This window comes from Echeneis naucrates, chromosome 18 (assembly GCF_900963305.1).
Source record: "Echeneis naucrates chromosome 18, fEcheNa1.1, whole genome shotgun sequence".
Classification (NCBI taxonomy): Eukaryota; Metazoa; Chordata; class Actinopteri; order Carangiformes; family Echeneidae; genus Echeneis; species Echeneis naucrates.
The window spans coordinates 2,843,326-2,862,584 of record NC_042528.1 but is presented as its reverse complement, the minus strand read 5'-3'; the positions used below and the strand labels follow the sequence as shown (position 1 = coordinate 2,862,584).

Below are 19,259 nucleotides of genomic sequence, written 5' to 3'. Positions count from 1 at the left end.
CTCCCCTCAATGTTTTGGAGTTTTATTCAATTTGATTTATTTTTTTTGTTTTGTATCTGTGAAGTGTTAGTTTGCGTCCTCATGTGCTCACAAGTTAGTTAACTGTGTGATAGTTCTTGTGTAACTTTTTTAGCATTAGCACTGATAAGGGAGAGTAATATAATTAATGATATTAAAAAAAAAAACATTAAAGGTAAAGAGAATACAATCAAATTTACTTGTGTGGCTAATTTCTCTGTGTAACATGATGAAGATCCTAAAAAGCAAACTTAAATATTAATAAAATCTAAAAAAAAAAAAAAATCATCCTGTTTCCTGTTTTTCATTTTGAAGAGACACCAATGTTTGATTAGTACCTAAGATGATGCATTTTCTTTTATTCACCAACCATAATAATCTCAAGGTTGCATGCTGCATCATCTCCCTTTTATTCGGTTTATTTTAGATATAACTATCCGTTTATTTTGGGGCAGTCTTGCTTTCAGTTCTCACTTTGCGACACCATCATATCCAAAACATAGTGTGTAAAAATCAACATCATCAGAGAATCAGAGAATTAGAGAATTGTCCTACATTAGACCAAAGGTGGTTTTTATTTAGCTTCCCTGACGATCACGTGACTTCTAGGTGGGGCAGCACATTGTTTTTACCTGAGGAATTAAATAAAAACAATAAAGACCACTTCATGTTATAAGATAATAAATGAAAACAGATGAACAAATGAAACTATGGTCAATATTTAACACAAATGTGTGGCAGTGGAAGATCTAAGATTCCTGTCGTATTTCAAAATGAACAAAATGTTCATGTCTGACTGACATCAGTCTGAGATATTTGGGCAGCTTTGTTTGCTGTGTTTTTATTCAGTGAGCTCAGTTTTAACAGATTGAAAACGTTTTTCTAGGATCAACACATTAGTGATGGACTTATTGTATCATTAAGGATCGTACTGGTGGAGGTTAAAGGTCATTTGTGGGGTCGTTGTGTCGTTTGTGGTTGATCCGGTCGGTCCGGATGGGTGTCAGGTAATCCCGAAAATCATGCCCTCCTTCAAAATAATCACCAGAGGGTGAGACATGGAAGCTGGTTTAAAGCATAAATCTGTGCTATAAATGTCTGAATATAACAAATAATAATAATAATAATAAAAACAGTAATAATGTAAATTTATGAAAATTCGCTTTTATTATTATTATAAGTGAATTTTGAATAATAATAATGCAAACTGGCTACAAAATATACTCTTTGTTTGTTTTCTGTTTTGGAGCACCTGTAACGAGCCAGATTTCTTCAGGAAATGAATAAAATGTTTTTGGTTCTGTAGAAGATGGCACTTTGGCGCAAAGCGGTGTTTTATTTTGAAAAGCCTAACTCCGGATGCCCAGGTGTTCCCCCGCCCCAGACTCCTCACAGGTGAGTCCAGCCTGGAGATAATTACCTGCCGACCTGGTGGACGGACGGGTGTCAGTGGAGGAGAGAAGTTTTGATTTGTTGGATTTCAAACAGAAGCTTCTTTAATTGATGACTGATGATGAGAGGAGAAACAGCGACGGTGAGTGTTGGAGAAGCGGATTATTTCAGGATGTTCATTCTATAAATGTTTTTTTTTTTAACCATAAATGTCTCAGCAGAGCGGTTTGGAGCGGCCTGATCATGGAGAACCTGCAGCTGGACCACAAACACCATCTGGAGAAAGACCAGCTGTGAGTCAGTGGTGAAGATGTTTTATTACACAAAACACCAACCTCATCAGTCCAGCACATGCTGAACAAAAAACAAAAAAACAAAACAACTTTAATGAAAGTTTGATGTTGAAACAGACTTCTGTCAGTTAAAATGAATCTTGTATACACAGTTAGTGTAACATTTGTGTGACATCCAAATGACAGGTTGAACACAATGCGTCATCATGAGGTTGAAAAATTTGGCCGCAATACAAAAATATTTCTTTGATCACAGCATGACTTGGCTTCTTTTTTTTTTTTTAACCTCACTGACAACAAAGAAAAACAAGCAGCTGGTGATTTTAGTTATTCATTTGTTTATGTTTTGTCTTCAGAGTATTACGTCACGACACAATCTGCTGAAAAAAGTTTCCCACAGCCATTTCCATCATCAGTACAAGGTGAGCGGTAACACAACACACACAACAGACACACAATGGAAATTCAACCCCTCCCTCATTCCTGGCCTTCTTTTCCACATTGAGGATGACAAGTGAAAAAGGAAAGACGTGTATTTTTGTTCCATCTCTCTTTTCTTCAGACTCTCGTGTCGTCTCCATCTGACTCCAGCGGGTCGTCGGCCACCGAGTCTCAAATCCAACAGGTCAGAAAAAGCCCCCAAAAAAAAAAACAAAAATCAAGGAGTTTTCGGTTTCCACGCGGAGAACTGCAGTGCTTTTTGTGCTTTTAGCGACATTCCTAGTTGTGTAGTCAGCGAAGACACGCATTCTTGTTTGCTGCAGAACAAACAGCAGATCTTGAAATACTTGCAGGGGCGTTATCAGGTTTTAGTTGACATTTCTGAACAAGTCACTCATGACTGCAGAAATAAGTCTTTAACAGCAGCTGACCTTTGACCCACAGGACTTGACGGACAGGTGAGCTGCAGCACACATTACACTCTCGCCCTTTTGTCTTGTTTTTGTTGTTTGCTCTGCAACCCAGTTACACTCAGCCCTATCTTGAAATCTCTGCAATGCGTAGGTGTGTTTGTGTGGAGGAAACTGCCAGACTGGGCTTCTCTATTCATAAGCTGGGTGTATAATTGCGTGTGTGCTAACCGAGCGGTAAATATCGTCTAACTGCCTTTTGTTATCCAGTTGTTGGTTTCTCTCTCCTGCAGGGACAGAAATAAACATTCACCGTTCGTCGTGCTGAGAAAACACTGTTGTTTTGTAATTAGCTAAAACAGCTCTGCTCCATTTTGTTTTATTTCCTTTCCTTCGTCAGAATACAGTCCTTCTCCACACCATCTTTGCCCCTCCGAATGAGTTTCAGCCTGAAGTAAAGACTCCTGAAAATGGAGGAATGTCTTCTGAACCTCAGAAGGACCTTCTCCTGAGCTTTTCCCATAACCATCAAGACCTCCATTCATCCACAATGGCCCAGAGTTCGTCCAGCAATGGTCGCTTTCACGGTGAAGTGCCGGACTTGGACTTATTTAAAGTAAACTCCCCTCAAACACAGAACGCCTCCTCACGCCTCCTCAGAGATGACGTGGACGCTCTCTTCCAGCCGGCGAAGGCAGAGGATTTACCCCACGCTGCGCAGGCCAACGGCGGGAACATCTTCGACGGGTCTCAAGGTGTTTTTGTGGACCCGTTCAAAGCCCCTTCAAACCAGGCCGACGATCTGTTCCAGAGTCGGCAGCCTCCGGCGAAGAACCCGTTTTATCCTGCTTCCACCAGTGAAGCAGGATTGTTCCAAGCTGTTCCAGCTAAAAGTGGAGAGCCCGACTGTGTCCAACAGGATGCTTCTGCGGAGGGGAAGAACCTTTTTGGCATTTCCTCTCAGGAAAACCTAAACATGTTTTCATCTTTATCCAACAACACAGTCGACCCATTCCCGAGTCCGATTACAAGGGATTTATTCCAAGACTTCTCCGGTTCGGAAGACCCGTTTGGACTAACTCCCTCTGAACAGCGCAGCCCTTTCCGAGATGTTTCAAATGCGACTCCGGACATCTTTAAGCCACTTCCTCCGAAGACCGCCGGCTGGGGGGAGACGTTCTCCACACCTCTGCTCAACAGTACGCCAGCACTGAAACTGGACACGCCGCCAAAGTCTCCTCCAGCCGTCCGACCCAAACCCGTCCACAGGCCTCAGGATATCGTGGTGACGACTCCTCAGGGAACCAAACATGAGATCCTCCGGCCGACTCCCTTCAGTCAGGCCCTCAATCTTTCGCCCAGTCAGTCTTCGATGGAAATGGCTCATGTATGTAACTCATGTGTGTCCAAAAGATTAATGTTAAATAACAGACGTCAACATGTGATGAACCATTCGGCACTTTCTAACCTCTTTCACACTCAAACTTGCAGGCGCCATTTTTCAGACGTCCACCAAGACCGCTTCCTCGATCTCGACCACCCAAGACAGCAAAGTCACCCAAACCAGAAAATCCGCCCACGCCTGTGAAACCTGTATGCAGAGAGCACATTTAACCCGATCTTATTAAATACCTCTGCTCCTTTCTTCAACTTTCTCAACTTGTCTCTTTTGGTTTGTGTTCAGACTGAAGTTGAACCAACGGAGCCAAAACCGGCTCCCAAACCGGCTCTCCGTCCCCCAAAGCCAGTCCTTCCCCACAAACCCCAAAGTCCAGTATGTGTTCTGTTCAGACTTCACTCTGTAACCGTACCTGATGATCAGAAATCATATTTTAAATAAATGTCCTTCACAGGAGAGTAAACCAGTGGAGTCCAAGAACTATGCTGTGTTTGAGGACGTCCTGCTCACTGGACAGGTCTGTGTCCACCATAATAAATAAGAAGGCAGAAGGTCCAGCACGTTCCGATCATGATAGAATAAACAGTTCTCTGTTAAGTTTTTGGCTTTAGGGTGGAAATCACCTGACGAAGTGCAGCCGTCTGTCTTAATGAGTGTTTTTAAAATCCCAAAACAGGAGAAGTGTGTGGAGGACTGGCCTGAGGACAGTCCTCAGCTGGACCCCGACTTCAAACCAGTAAGAACACTTTGAATTATTGAGTTGCACTCTTGCGTTACTTTGTCGTTAACGGATTAGTACAATGTGTGACTGTCAGCAATGCGTTCTATGCAAATGACAAAGCTGATGAATTATGTTTCTTTTTTTTTTCCACCCAAGTCTGGAAAACTTAGACTGCGAAGAGAGTCCCTGAAGGTAAGACAGAGTTCAGCCTCCTCATCATTTCTCTTATTTATCAGCGCTCGGCTTTAAGCAGAAGAATGTTTCTCAGGTGAAGCCGGACTCCGATGGAGGCAGCGGTGAAGATCAGGACGCCTCTGGAGGTCAGACGAAGGTACGAGCTGACGTTACTCAGCAGTGCTTCAGACTTTCTGTCTGTCAATAACAGATTTCATTCATTCATTCACATTTGTTGCAGAAAAAGGACAAGAAATTCAGAATGTCTTTGCTCTCCCGAAGAGGTTCGAAGGTAAACGACACAATGCCGGGTCAGAGCTTGTCTGCTCTGCTTGTGTTTAATGTATTTGTTAATATGAGGTTGTGTTGTTAGGATAAGTTTCCTGATGATGCAAAAGAGGGGCGGAGCATGACGCTGCCGATGGCTCGCAAATCATCACAGGTAACGATGAACATCTCACCAACTGCTCTTGGTTTCCGTGATTAGAAGAAACTGGAAATGATTTGATTTTATCTGAAGTGTTTGTTGCTCCGCAGCCAAAAACTGTTTGTTCATGAAGCTCCACGATGAATAAAAGTCTGAAAGTGTTTTTGTTTTTTGTTTTTTTCTTTTTAAGGACTATTTGTCTCCAGGAGAGAATGACGATGGAGAGGAGAACTGGATGGACTACAAAGTACGATGTTTTCCTTCTTTCTGGATTCATGAATGGGATTTTTGACCTGTGGTTGTGTAATAATGTCCCGATCTGTTTCCAGAAGAAACCCCTGAAGACCAAAGTGACCAAGCTGCTTCGAAGAGCATCCACTACTTCTGCCACGCTGGAGGAAAAGCACAGGAATGAATATTTATCTCACGAATCCAAGGTTGAATTGAAGTTTACGTTTTGTTTTTTTTTGTTTTTTTTTCCTCTAAATGTACCTCATAGGCTGTAACATGACTACTTACTCTGTAACTCCACAACAGGACGATGTGAAAAAGAGCAACGGCAAGAAAAACTCCATCCGCCGATGGTCAGAGGTAAAACATTTAGTCTGCTAACTTTGATCAGATTAGTTTATCATGAACCTTTTGAAACATTATTCTTTTTTTTTTTTAAACAGGGAACAGTGTTGGACGACAGCGGCGGTGAGAAAAACGGAGGGGCAGGCCATCATGCAGAGGTCGACGCTTTTCACACCTTTTTGGCCTGAAGTATCAGTTTTTATAGATTTAAAGGACGCGTTCTGAACGTAAACTTCTCCTTCTGCAGAAAAAAGAAAAAAGTCGTATGAAAATTCAGTTTGTGCCGCACAGAGGATTTGCCATCACTCTACAAAAGGTCGACGCTCCTTCTGCATCTCATTCCACACGTGAAATTCAAATTATTTAGTGAATGTGCTGCTTTAAGTAACCTTTTCTGTCCAGGCTGAACATGAAACCAAGGGAGCACACGGACATACGTCCCGGAAAGGCTCAAAGGTATGACTGCATCAGCGCACTTTGCCAGCACGTGATATTTTTGTGGAGTGAGGATGTGTGATATCGGTGTGACGTGACGTGTGATGGTTTTTCTCCCTCAGGACGATTTGGGTGCACACGGCTACACACCTCGTAAAAAGTCTCAGGTAGCGTTGGAATAGTGACAAACGGCACGCGATGTGATGACTCGGCTCTCTGTCACGATCTGACTTTGATGTTTTTCACTCTTTAATCATCATGTTTCACTTCAGGATGCTGATTTTGAGGGTGTGGAAGAGATTAAAAACCAACAGTTTCTGTCTCCTAGCAAGGTTGAATATTTTTCCTTTTAATTATTTGATATTAAAGCATGTTTAAACATGTACGCTGTGAACGTGGTACCTCGTGCTGATAAAGTAATAATACTGTATAATGTGAATTTTAATTTATGCTTCTGATGTTTGTGCCAACAATAATGGTTGTTTTTGAATATTTTTCTCAGGCGGCTTTCATGGAGGACAAATTCTTACACAGTGATTTAAATGGAAATGAAGATGCTTATGGAAGTGAAGACTGCAAACCTGTTAGTGTCTTTTCCTGGATTTCACCTTTTTTTTTTTTTTTTAATTCATCATTTGAATTCAAATTTAACTTTTTTCCACTTCGTTTGTAGAAGAAATCAACAAAGATGAAACTGCTTGCTGTGGGCCGCCGAAGCTCAAAGGTGAACTAGAGATGTTTGGGTTTTATTTATTTACTTTACTTTTTTTTTTTTAACTAATTAAAATTTTTTTTTAATGCTGTTGTGACGAAGGAGGACATGCTGGATAACATGAAACCTCAGAAGAAGAGGAGCAGCTTCTCAGCTGAGGAGTTGGACGATGAACTAAATGGGATGGAGAACGGCAAACAGGTATTTTACAGCGACAGCGGATTTTTCTTTTGTCTGCTTCTTCTGAACAACATGCAAAATATCAGTCACACTCTCTGACCTCATCCTGACAGCCTGTGAATGTTTAATGTTGCTTTAGTGCACAAAGCGTACAACTCAGTCCTCTTTGGTTTTGGATTCCTTTCTGTTGTTTATTTCTGCAGGATGAAATTACCGGAAAAGAGTTCATGAGTGAAGCAGACGTGATGTACGACGACGACGACGAAGACGATGAACCGGAAACCTGCAAACCGGTATTCTTATCAACCCGGTGCTCACTTTTGCTCCCTTTGGAGTGATTTCAAACACGATTGTTAAAACTTTCTTTTCTTTTCTAGAAGAAAAAGTTAGCCAAGCGCAAAGTCTTCAAGAGGTTCAGGAAGGTCGGTCTATGCAGTCAGATGTATTTCTGCATTGCTGTTAGTTCAGTCAGATATTTTAAAGATGCTGACGTTCTTTTCGTCGTGCCTTTGTCTTACCAGGCCAAAGCCAGCTATCCAGAGTGTGAAGACCCACCAGGAGCTGCAAGCAGTGACTTCCTGTCAGAGGCTGCCAGGGTTGGGTTTTTTATTTATTTATTTTTTTTAATAAATAAATAAATATATATATATATATATATATATATATATATATATATATATATATATATATATATATATATATATTTTTATATTTCTACTTCGCCAAACCTCGAGTTCCCCTTTCAGATTGACAGCGTAAAATTGCTTTTTATCAGTCTTCCTGTTGGATTATTTTTAAAACCAAACATTATGATTTAGATTAACTTGAGAAAACCAAGCAGACTCTGCGTAACACCGATGAGATAAGTAGCTTGTTGGTATTAATGCAGATTAAATTGGACAACGCCTTTGAATTATTTCTGAGCACAAAAAGTGTTTTCTTATTCACACAAAGTGTACCTAGTTGATTTGACCTGCCAACAGAGAAACAGCAGAGTTGTAGTTGTTTTCCAATGTTTGAAGTTATCTTTATCTCTCCGTGTCCTGACGGTACACATTCCTTCGACATGGGACTGAGCTGGTTCGGCAACATAGAATACATACAAGTCAACACAAGTCCCAGCTCTATGTGGCTCATCTGTGTCAATATAGGAAAATGATGGCTTGTTTTTGTTGTATTTAAACTCCTGGTTCAGGCGGAGTGGCTGGCTGCTCAGCAGGATGAGCGTGCGCTGGCTGGTTTGGAGGACGAGGATGAGTACGGGGTGAGTCTCTTTTTAAAAAAATAGATATCATCCTCTGTCAGCCCGCACTCTTTTTTTTTTTTTTTTTTTTTTTTTTTTTTAAAGCATGCAGGTACATGTGTTTTGTTGTTTTGGTCACAGGACACTGACAGTTTGATGGAGTGGTGGAACACGGTGGAACGTGAGTCGCAGCCAAACATTTTTAATTCAGATGATGGAAAAACCGAACTAAAGTGTTTTCTTCATCAAACCGTTGTTGTCTGGTTTTCTGTCAGAATGGGACGAGGTGCCATCAGACGAGGAGAGCAAGGTCATGGAAGAAGATGAGTCCAAGTATGTGTGTTATATTTGAATTGTAGTGTAGCTTTGTTGTTCTGGTGGTTTGTTGTTGCCATACCAGCGTTTCCGGTTCTTCACACTGATTACACCGTGTAAATATCGTGCCATCTCACAGCGGTTGTTATTATTAGAATGATAATAAACTTTAAAAGCTGAAAGGAAAGCAGGTCAACTCAGAAGATCTGTTTCTGTTGCTAAGCAGCTGTCTACATGTCAAAATGTCACATCAGCAGTATGAATGTTCTCACAGCAGAACTGTTTTGTTCACAAATGTTTGCTGTTCTGCAGAGAAAACGATAAGTAGACATGAAATTTTAGAAAAACGTGGAAATCCTGGTGATGATTGAAGTGAAATGACTCGCAGGTCCTTCACCATCTTGGCGGAAAAGGTTCAGCAGGGCCTCCGGGTCTTCAACAAGGTCTTCACAGAGCGAGCCGAGGTCCTGTGGCAGTTAATCATCACGCTCCACGCCATCGCCGACGACATCAGCAACTTCCACCATAAAGCCAAGATCGCCGGCATCACCGGCGGCACCACCACGGCTGTGGGCGGCGTGGCAGCCATTACCGGCCTGGCTCTGGCACCCTTCACTTTTGGCGCCTCTCTGGTGGTCACTGCTGTTGGCGTGGGCGTTGCAACGGCTGGAGGAATCACCTCCGCTTCCGCAGCCATCTCAGACAACGTTAATAACTTACATGACCAGAAGAAGGTAAGTTTGATAATCTGTCTGCTGCAAATTCTTCATACGCGCGTTCTCATGTGTTCCTCTCCGCCTTTCACAGGTGGAGGAAGTGCTGAAGCAGTACGAAGATCACCTGCTGGACGTCGGCAAGATCCTCCACTTTGTCAACCACGGCGTGTACAAAATTCGCGGCCATCCGTTCCTCAGGTCGGGCACCCAGCACTACTCGCAGGACTGGGAGATCCGGCAGGCCGTCCAGATCATCAGCCTCATCGACTTGCCCGTGATGCGAGCGACGGAAATAACGGACGACGCCGTGGCTTCGGTCCAAGGCCTCTTCAAAGGCATGGACCAGTACTTCATCAAGGACTCCTGGGAGCTGAAGAAGAGCTGCAAGAAAGAGATGGTGGGTCGAATAAGGGAGGTGGCAGGCAAGCTGAACGACACCATCGTGGAACTGAACACCATCAGAGAGGAGCTGCAGGACGCCACGGGATGCATTTGAGCAACACCCTCCATGATGCCACTTTGAAGGATCATTTCTTAAAGATCGCCCCCTCCAGGCTAAATAAGGGAACTGTCTGTATGAAGGACAGTATGAAATCATGTGAAGATTAGATGGTTCTTTTTGTGGAGTGGTGCTATTCAGCTCTTACTTTCAGGCTAGATTGGTTGTATTTGTGTTATATTGAGAAAATATATTTGTGCACTTTGTGTGTTCATTGTGATCACTGTTTGTAAAAATCACCTCCAGCACAATATAGAGAGCAAAAGCACAAACTCATGACTGAGTTTCTCACCCCTTCATCGACACAGCACCACAAAAACTGCCTTTTTTTTTTTATTGAGTTTTGTTATAATGTCTCTGGTTCCTATTTTATTTAATCCATCTGTTGGATATCAATGTAAACAAATAGAATCAACGGCCTTAAGGACCTCAGTAAGACTTGAATAAAATGGGGATGTTCATGCGTCACACTTTCTTAATTAAAGTTTTTGTCGTTAGCTTCCAACATAAATATTTACTGGTACGTTAAAGAAAATGTGATGGTGTAAAACATAAAAAGACAAAGTTGTGTAGATAGTAATTTATTTTAAAACATCTTTATGGTTTTTCTTCTCTGCTAATGGTTTTTGACTGGAGGTGTTGCTGAAGCTGTATTTTACTGGAACATCAGTTCACAGCAAATGTGATCAAATGTCATATTTTTATTTTTATATATATATATAAAGATTTATGCAGGTTACTGTTTCTGCCAATCATTGCTTTACAAAAACATACTGTTACAATAATTTCAGTATTTTAATCCGTACATGCCTTCTTAATATATTAAACTGCTTGTATGTTTATGTTGTGAATATATTATTTAATTGTCATCCTCTCTGTTTTTTTTTTTTTTTTTTTTTTTTTTTTTTTAATCGCTGCATTGCAATGTTTCACCTACAATTAGAGCTTTTCAGGGATTTTGGAAATGTGAATATTATTCTTATGAAAAAAAATTATGTTAGAAAATGCACTAAAAGCTTTAATAATGACAACCTCTGAAGCAGCTGTGTAATTGAAATTATAATAAATGCAGAATACAGAAAGTTCAAATTGTTTTTGTGTGCTCCTTTTAAGAAAAAAAAAAAGTTCTGATTTGAAATTCAGATTGAATCCAATTAAAATAAGAATTGATACCTAATTTTGATCAGCTTTCAAAACTGGGTGGATTTTTTTATATATATATATATATATATAAACGTTATCTGTTTGCAATTTTAAATATAAAAGTTAGAAGATTAAACATTTAAAATAAAATAATAATAAAAAAAAGTTTATGTAAGCAAAAGGACAGAGGCCACGCCCACTACAAGTGACCTTGGAGGGCCACGCCCTCTATTATTGTGTGTGTGTGTTAGTTAGTGTTAGTGTTAGTGTGTGTGTGTGTGTGTGTGTGTGTGTGTGTGTGTGTGTGTGTGTGTGTGTGTGTGTGGTGTGTGTGTGTGTGTGTGTGTGTGTGTGTGTGTGTGTGTGTGTGTGTGTTCACCCCTTCAGCTGATGCTGGTCACACCGGTTTGTCCTCTCAGAGTTGGACGGAAGTGACAGACTCAGCTGAGTCACACTTCTTTTTATTTATTTCTCTCTTCTTCTTGTTAAAAACCCGTTGTGGGTTTTTGTGTGTCCGACTCGGCAGTCAGGTAGGCAGTCAGCTGTTTTCTTTGTGTAGTTTTTGTTGTTGTCTTGTGTCGACGCGTCGTAGTTTTATTTTTTTTTTTTTTGTGGACGTCTGAACCGAACCACGTTCAAAATCCGGCGAATTTAAAGCATTTAAAAATTCTCATTTGAGCCGATGGCCTTTAAAAAGCCTCATTTTTTTACCAGCTCACCAAAAAGTCAGTTGTGTCAGCTGATTCTCATTTGTGTTACCGGCTGAAGTCACTTTGTGTCGGAGTTTGGGGCCAAATAAAGTAAATATTCCTGAAATAAAATGACTGTAATTCAAGCCGAACTCATCAGCGACACTTTATGTTTCAGAAAAGCACTAAACGGTTTTAAAATCGTTCTTCTGAAGCACCTTTCCACCTGCGAATGTTTGAAATTGTGCGGTTTTTTGAATGGAGTTCGGTTTGTGGGAGGTTCTCCTTCCTGATGTTTGAATTGAACCTCCATGTGTTTCCAGGATGAACATGTTCAGGAAAGACAAAACCTCCTCAGTCCACCAAAGTCCAACAGTCCCACCGAGACCCAGCGAGGAGGTGAGAGGCCCCGCAGGGCTGTGGGCTCACCTGTTTGTGTGTTGTGTGTCATTAATCCAGGTTGTCATTGTTCAACAGGATCTGGCCCATCCCATAACACACAGTGTGAGCAGACAGGTGAGTGTACACACACACACACACACACACACACCACTCCCATCACGTCTTTGACTCCAATTATTCTTCTGCAGGACAACAATGAAGTCACAAATGAGCTTAATCCAAAAGCAAAGGTGTGAGTAAGTCATGGATTTGTTTAGTGTGGATTTTCAGTACAAAGGTGCATTGCTGACAAATGATGTGTATTCTTCCATGAACCCCAGAGGAGCGGTGTGATGGGGGTCATGCACAAGGTCAACCCCTTCAAGTCAACTGCACAGGTAGAAGCATTTAATTTTTTTTTATAGAAGTGAAACCATGTTAACAAAATGTGTGCTTTTGTTTTTAATTGTTCAGGTTTCCTCCTCGGTGACCAGAGTCCCCTCTTCAGAGTCAGTAGAAGAGGCAACAGACTCAAACTCAAATGTAAATCCAATCAATCACCAATTCATTTGCATTGATGTTGAAGTTTATAAAAAATTTACTGGGCTGTGTAAAATGCAATCACAGTATTTGGCAGATGTAACTCTTCAGTTGCTTTTGTAAAAGAATCTAAGAAGATTTAATTTATCTCTGAACAATATTATTTAAATATTTCACTTCATTGTGTGATTTTTTTTTTTTTTTTTTTTTTTTAATTAGTTTGACTTTACTTTCGCACTGTTCATTTCAGACCTCTGGTATGCTGAGAGGGGCGATCCAGAAAGTCAACCCGTTCAAATCCTCTTCCCAGGTAACCTGAGCTTTGTCTGCAGGACACAATGGTTGTGATGAGATGATCTGCGTGAGACTGCAGGGTGTGTACTCAACTTTTTTTATTTATTTTTTTATTTTTTTAAACGCAGGTCTCTAAAGCTCCATCTTCCGAGTCATTGGAGCAGGGACGAGTTTCAGACTCAAATCAGGTGGGTGAGAAGAGCTGCTTTGAGACAGTGACCTCCCTCATCCACAATTTCATGATGTCTTTAAACTTAAAGCTTTTAATACCTGTAATTCATTATTAAAGCTGTCCGCAGCTTATTAAACTCTAAATGTGAAATGCAGACTTGACTGTTCAGACTGAATCTTTTAAGGTGTAATGAGCCTGTGCAAATTCAGAAACACAACATTAGCAAGGCATGGATGAAGTGTTTCCACTTATAAGTCCTTTCAGTTTTAATTCTGGCAGTAAACAAATTGATCTTTGTGGTGTCATGTTGCAGAACCCCGGCATGTTAAAAGGAGTAATGCAGAAAGTCAACCCGTTCAAGTCCTCCACACAGGTATGTAAAATGTTTCTGTAAAAATCAGATTTAAGGAAGCAGCGGTTTGATCAGAGGAAATTATTGTTCATTATTTCAATGTATTATGATGCCAAAAGCAGATGGACGTCCCAGTTCTGCTGCTGTACTTCTATTTCCTCGTTCCATATTTAATTCCAAAGAGGTTTTCGTAGAGGTCAAAATTTGAAGGAGGTCACAAAATGTTGCGAAAAGTTGAGGTTGTTTTATTTTGGGACTCTTGAATTTGCATTTTTGTCGTCCCGTCTTGGTTGCAGGTGCCCAAGAGTGATCCCGAGGACGATCGTGCAGCTCCACAAGAGACTGGAAAACAGGTAGGTCGCCTGTAGTTTTGCATAATCTTCTGATCTAAACCAAAAGCTCATTTGCATATTCATCTTAACGATACTGAGATTAATTCAAGTTGTCACGCTGCGGCCTCAGGCGTCCATTTCATGTATTTATATTTAGGCTCCAAGGATGATCACAGGGATGATGCAGAAAGTGAACCCGTTCAAATCCTCGCAGCCAAAGGTAAGTCGTACAACTCACTGCATCTTTTTTTGTTTTCCACTTGGATGTTTATTTTATTTTATTTTATTTTATCTCCAGGATACCCAACCGCTACAAAGTCACCTTTCCTCCAGCAATGGAAGTCTGGCGGACAATAACAACTTACCAGAGAAGCAGGTATTTCTGTGCAGTTCAAATGGAAAAGGACAGAGCGTCCCGTCATCTGATTATATGAAGTCATAGCTCTGCCTTTAGCGTCCTGCTGTGATTCTCCCCACAAACAGCAGATGGAGCCAAAGAATAGTTTAAGTAATCCTGTCTGCAGGTATCTTCCCTCCTTCATTAGTCCTTATTCCAAAGGCTCTCAGTACAGTCGGCCTGTCATCGGCATGAAATCCCAAATATGTTGAAACGCCTCAGGGATGAAAGGGCGAATACGTGTGTGTGTCTGTCTCCTTTTGTATTTGTTTTTCTATAGTGTCTGTATTTATTTCAGAACCCCGGGAAGTTCAAGGAGATGATGAACAAAGTAAATCCTTTTAAGTCATACACACAGGTACCGTACAACCAGTTGACCTTTCTCAACCAGTCCCATGACTACTAAAAGCTCCAGCTAAAGGACTGGCAGCATTTGTCGAGAGATTAGTTCCCCTTCATTAAAAGCTCGGTCAGTGTGCGCCATTGTGATGTTTTCTTTTGTTTTGTGTGGTGCAGATGCCAGCAGATGAATGCCGGACTGACTCTTTTCCCACAGAGCAGGTAGGCCTTCAGGCTGCTATGGAAGGAATAGGGTTGTTTTTGTGTTAGTACACAACACTACACTGCCCGTTAAGAGGAGCTAAACTAAAGAATTTGAAGCTGATATAAATTATTCGTGTGCTCTTTGTTTCTTATTAAAGCGGATCTTTTTTTCTTATCAGGAGGCTGAAGCTGCTCACAGGGAGGACTCCTCCAGCTCAGAGAGCTTGGACGACGCCACCATAGAGAGACACGTATGCATGTTTTTGTTTTTGTCTTTTTGCAGTAACGCTAATTAGCCAAACATTTAAAACAGCCATTAACAGTGACTGACTCTTTCATTGTGCTTCGATTTTTACTGCTTTACGAAAGGGATGATGATGATGATATTTCAAGGTAACGGTGAGAACATGTTATCTAGTCACAAGAACGCGAAGTATCTGACAAAGCCAACTATGTGCAAACCTGCCAAACCTGGTTGAATTTCAGTATGTAATCAATCTTTTCTCTAAGTAATGTTGAACTCGGTTCAGTTTGCAGACTCGCAGAAACAATTGCACAACTGTGACCTTGTCTGATGCTTCGTTTGATGTGTTTTTGTACCTGAGTTCCTCAGATTTCACAGTTTGATCTCACCCTTCAATCTCTCCAGTCTGTTTGGTACATTGATGGCGACACCAGCAGTGAGGTGAAGGATCAGCCAGCAGAGGTCCCAAAGAAACAAACTAAGGTAAACATGTGACACACATCTCTTGATCTCATCTACAGCGAGATGTGACAGTAGAGTGAATCTTAATGCTTTGTGTTGCTATTGTAATGTTTGTTTTGTTATTCAAGCAGTTATGCTTACTTAACATTAGAAGTTGAAAGACATGAACAGTAATTTGTTCTCTTTTTTTTTTTCCCCTCTCCAGACTTTCAGAATAAGGCGGATTCTGCCAAGTGCATTGTTTGGATCTGGAACGAAGGTACTTTACCAAGTGCTACTGCTTTGAGTTTACTCTGCACTCTTGTACATTTTAGGAATAATATATATATTTTTTTTAATAATGTTGGTTATTTGTGTGTCCTCAGGACTCTGCAACAGCATCACCCGACATTCAGGCTCTACCTCAGGTTGGTGATGAATATAGTGAAATAAAACAACTTAAATGGAACACAAGGAGATAAAATTAAAGACAGGGAGGAGTAGACATGACATAGTTCCTGTACAGTGAGAGATTGTGCCAAATGTAATGAATTATAGATGGTCCACAGCCAAAGGAAACCTCAGCATAACTTTCAGTTGCATTGTGTCCTGATGGCTTTCCTAATCAAACGTCAACCCTTCTCTGCTGTTGCCTACTTTCAATTTGACAAAGGCTACCTGTCATGAGGAAGTTCATATTTTCTGCTTGAGGGGAAGACTCCCTCCCCGAGAACAATATCTGCTTATTCATCTGTGACACAGCTGTTTGTAGATATCGCTTAATGTTTCTAGCAGAAAATATTGGTTGCATCAAATCAGGTTTAGTCACATTTTTGAACTTTGGGTTACAGTTAGGTCAGCGTTTAAACGTGTATGAATCAAACGGTGCGTTGTGCTCGCTCTCTGTCGTAGGATGCCGTTGCATTTGAGACGCTCCAGCTGGCAGAAGTGCCCAGTGAAGGGACAGTCCTGGACCCTCTGGACGTATGTTCAATTTCCAGATTCATAACATCACATCCCACATTGAGGTTTGCTTTAGTTATTATTCCATCTGTTTGTTTCCAGGATGAAGACGGCCTGTTGATGTGGTGGAGAACAGTAGAAGGTGTGTTCCATACTGTTTATCTTTGAAGTTCATTGGATATGAATATGGTGTTCCAATTGTTTGTTTGCTGTGTGGTTAGGATGGGATGACTGGAATGAGGCAACCCAGAACGATGAAGCAGAAGAGTAAGTAAATATTTAACTAATTAATTAATTTTTGATTGCAAAAAGCCCACAAAGAAAAGTGTTGACAAATAAGTAACCTTTAAATTCTCAAGCTAAGCCAAAAGGACTGCACTTGAATGCTGATGTTTCTCTTCTGACCTTTCTTTCCTCATCTCAGAGTTGTGGAACAAGCAGCCGATCGTGTCTTCATGGCGGCTCGTCTTTTTGTCCGCTTCTTCAACCAGCGCGGCGCCTCCCTTCAGCAGCGCATCCTGGAGCTCCTCTCTTTGGCCGATTCGGCCGACAGCTTCCACAAGAAAACGGTGACGGCCTCCGTCGGCGGCGGGGTGGCCAGCGTCGCCGGCTCAGTCACCACCATCACCGGCCTCATTCTGGCGCCCTTCACGGCGGGAACCTCTCTCATCGTGACAGCCGTGGGCATCGGCGTGGCCACCGCGGGGGGCCTGACGTCCGCATCCGCCAACATCACAGACACCGTCCATTCAAAGACAGACCGCAAGAAGGTGGAGCAGATGATCCAGGACTACCAGGAGGAGATGAAGGACATCAAGGACTGCTTGGAGTTTGTGCAGGTGAGATGATCTGCTACATGACTTCATTGACTACCACCATCCACTTCAGATTTCTTTATGTGATGAGCTGCAATTGATCTGTTGGTCCTTTTAGAAAGACAAATCTGGACCACAAACTAACAACCACCTGACTGCAGTTGTAGTTTGAAATAATTAAATTTCAACACGGTCTTAAATTCTTCCCTCCTTTATGTGCTCCGCAGGCTGGGATGGAAACGCTGGAGGAGTGGAACTTTGAGCAATATGCCGAAAACATCTCAAAGAAGCACCTAAACCAGAACGTCAAACACGTCATGAAGGAAGGCGGCCGAGCCGGTAAGGCTTTGGTGATCAACACGGAGAGCCTGATTAACACCGTTCAGGTCCTGAGCGTGGCGGGCGGCGCTGCCAAAGCCGCCCAGGTGATGACCGTCACCACCGGAGTCATGTCAGGGCTCTTCCTGGCGCTCGACGTCTTCTTCCTGGCAAAGGACTCTGTGGAGCTGAAAAAGGGTGCCAAGACGGAGTTTGCCGCTAAAATCCGAGAGGTGTGTAAAGACTTGCAGGACGGGCTGCTGGAGCTGAACCGGATCAAAGAAGACCTGCAGAGAACCATGGATGGGATCGAGGTGGAGGAAGAGGAGGACGAAGACGAAGAGAAGTTGAAGTCTGACCTGAAGAAACTTGTTGAGCTTGAAGAATGACAGAAGAAGTTTGACAATTCAAAGACTTAGTTTCAGAAGAAATTGCAGTTTTAGTGGTGAGAAGTTTCTTTAAATGGCACTGTAGGCACTGTAGTTTTTTTCTAGTGATACATTTCTACTATTTAAACTTGTAATTTTAATGATGTATTAAACTAAAAGTTACACTGCCATTGATTTTATTTATTTTTCTCATTTCTTTACTCACCTTTTTGGTAAGCCACTGTATGAGAGTAAGATGATGGCACTTGTGGCAGCGGATGGTGTTGGAGCGAGCTCCTGTAAAAACAAAAAGCAGAAATGTTATTGTGATTATTTCAATGGATTTTAGCAAAAACGTGCTCACTACCTCACTTTTCTGAGCATTGAATAGAAGCTAGAAATGTTTTTGTAGAACATTATGTCTCAATAAAGTTTACATTTAATGCTGCAAATGTTACTACCTCATTTTTTAAATTAGCCAATTTAATTTAAATATGTAAACTTATCACTAATATGAGGGCACCTTGACCTTTGACCAACTAATGAAATAAGTGTTTGTTTTTTTTTTAACCATATAAGATGCTCCTTCAAAAGGTGTGATCAAAATATCATGTTAACAAAATTGGCAGGCACAACTCATACCGGTCGCAGCATAAGGACTAATTACTGGTTCTCATAAGGAACCTGGTAGTTTCACAATTCCACAATAGTCATGTATTTATATATATCTTGTTGTACGTCTCTAATTTTATGTCTCTGGCAACTTCCCACAAAAATATTCGGCCCCTCAGGTTAGATGCTGACTTTTACACTAAATCCTTCACTTGCTGCAGTCACATTGTGGAAATTTGTCGTTAAGTAGCTGCTGTGTGATGAGCCATGTCACCTTCTCAGATCATCAGAACAACTAATCTGCTTCATCAACCGTTTATCTGAGGCAATTTTTAGACTATGAAAAGCTTCCGCAACGTGACACTTCTCCAACCATGTCATACTAGAGTGAATAAAAGTACACGTACACACATATATACTGTACTTTTATTCACTCTAGTATGACATGGTTGGAGAAGTGTCAAAATCCAATCAAAGAAGAAACAGAATCTAATTTATAAATTAAAATCTGCACGTCAAAATACATGAAGTAAAATGGGAGCATTTTCCTCAGGTTTCTGTCTGCACAATGTAAAATATGATCTTTTCATGACAAACTACACTGGCATTAGCTGACAGATGAAGATTAGACGTAGGCTAGAATGTAGAGTAGAATATTTTTGGCACAATAATGCTTTGTTATTGAACCTGCGTGTTTTCTTGAG

The 19,259-nt window shown here is 41.3% G+C and overlaps 1 protein-coding gene across 1 annotated transcript; it reads left to right on the top strand.

The window, feature by feature from the left end:
• The first annotated feature begins 1,428 nt into the window (after window positions 1-1,428).
• On the top strand, window positions 1,429-18,389 carry LOC115059260 (uncharacterized). Its single transcript, XM_029526922.1, has 55 exons — window positions 1,429-1,552; window positions 1,632-1,703; window positions 2,060-2,125; window positions 2,266-2,328; window positions 2,955-3,941; window positions 4,046-4,147; window positions 4,239-4,328; window positions 4,408-4,470; window positions 4,630-4,689; window positions 4,831-4,866; window positions 4,943-5,005; window positions 5,090-5,140; window positions 5,222-5,290; window positions 5,466-5,522; window positions 5,605-5,712; window positions 5,813-5,866; window positions 5,950-6,009; window positions 6,099-6,167; window positions 6,254-6,307; window positions 6,409-6,453; window positions 6,559-6,618; window positions 6,789-6,869; window positions 6,960-7,010; window positions 7,101-7,199; window positions 7,382-7,471; window positions 7,556-7,600; window positions 7,700-7,774; window positions 8,374-8,442; window positions 8,563-8,602; window positions 8,697-8,754; window positions 9,125-9,470; window positions 9,544-9,945; window positions 11,584-11,624; window positions 12,107-12,182; window positions 12,261-12,299; window positions 12,374-12,415; window positions 12,506-12,562; window positions 12,639-12,707; window positions 12,955-13,014; window positions 13,127-13,186; window positions 13,484-13,543; window positions 13,819-13,875; window positions 14,012-14,074; window positions 14,153-14,230; window positions 14,550-14,609; window positions 14,768-14,812; window positions 14,974-15,045; window positions 15,444-15,521; window positions 15,706-15,759; window positions 15,866-15,907; window positions 16,392-16,463; window positions 16,545-16,584; window positions 16,664-16,709; window positions 16,867-17,281; window positions 17,485-18,389. The coding sequence occupies exons 1-55, from the start codon at window positions 1,529-1,531 to the stop codon at window positions 17,962-17,964; spliced, it is 5,715 nt and encodes a 1,904-aa protein (XP_029382782.1). The 5' UTR covers window positions 1,429-1,528; the 3' UTR covers window positions 17,965-18,389.
• The last annotated feature ends 870 nt before the right edge of the window (window positions 18,390-19,259 follow it).

Coding starts and splice junctions, on each gene's coding strand:
- LOC115059260 (XM_029526922.1), top strand. CDS start 1,529: ATGATGAGAGGAGAAACAGCGACG. Junction 6,010..6,098: donor GGGCAGGCCATCATGCAGAG/GTCGACGCTTTT, acceptor CTCCTTCTGCAG/AAAAAAGAAAAAAGTCGTAT. Junction 6,168..6,253: donor TTGCCATCACTCTACAAAAG/GTCGACGCTCCT, acceptor TTTTCTGTCCAG/GCTGAACATGAAACCAAGGG.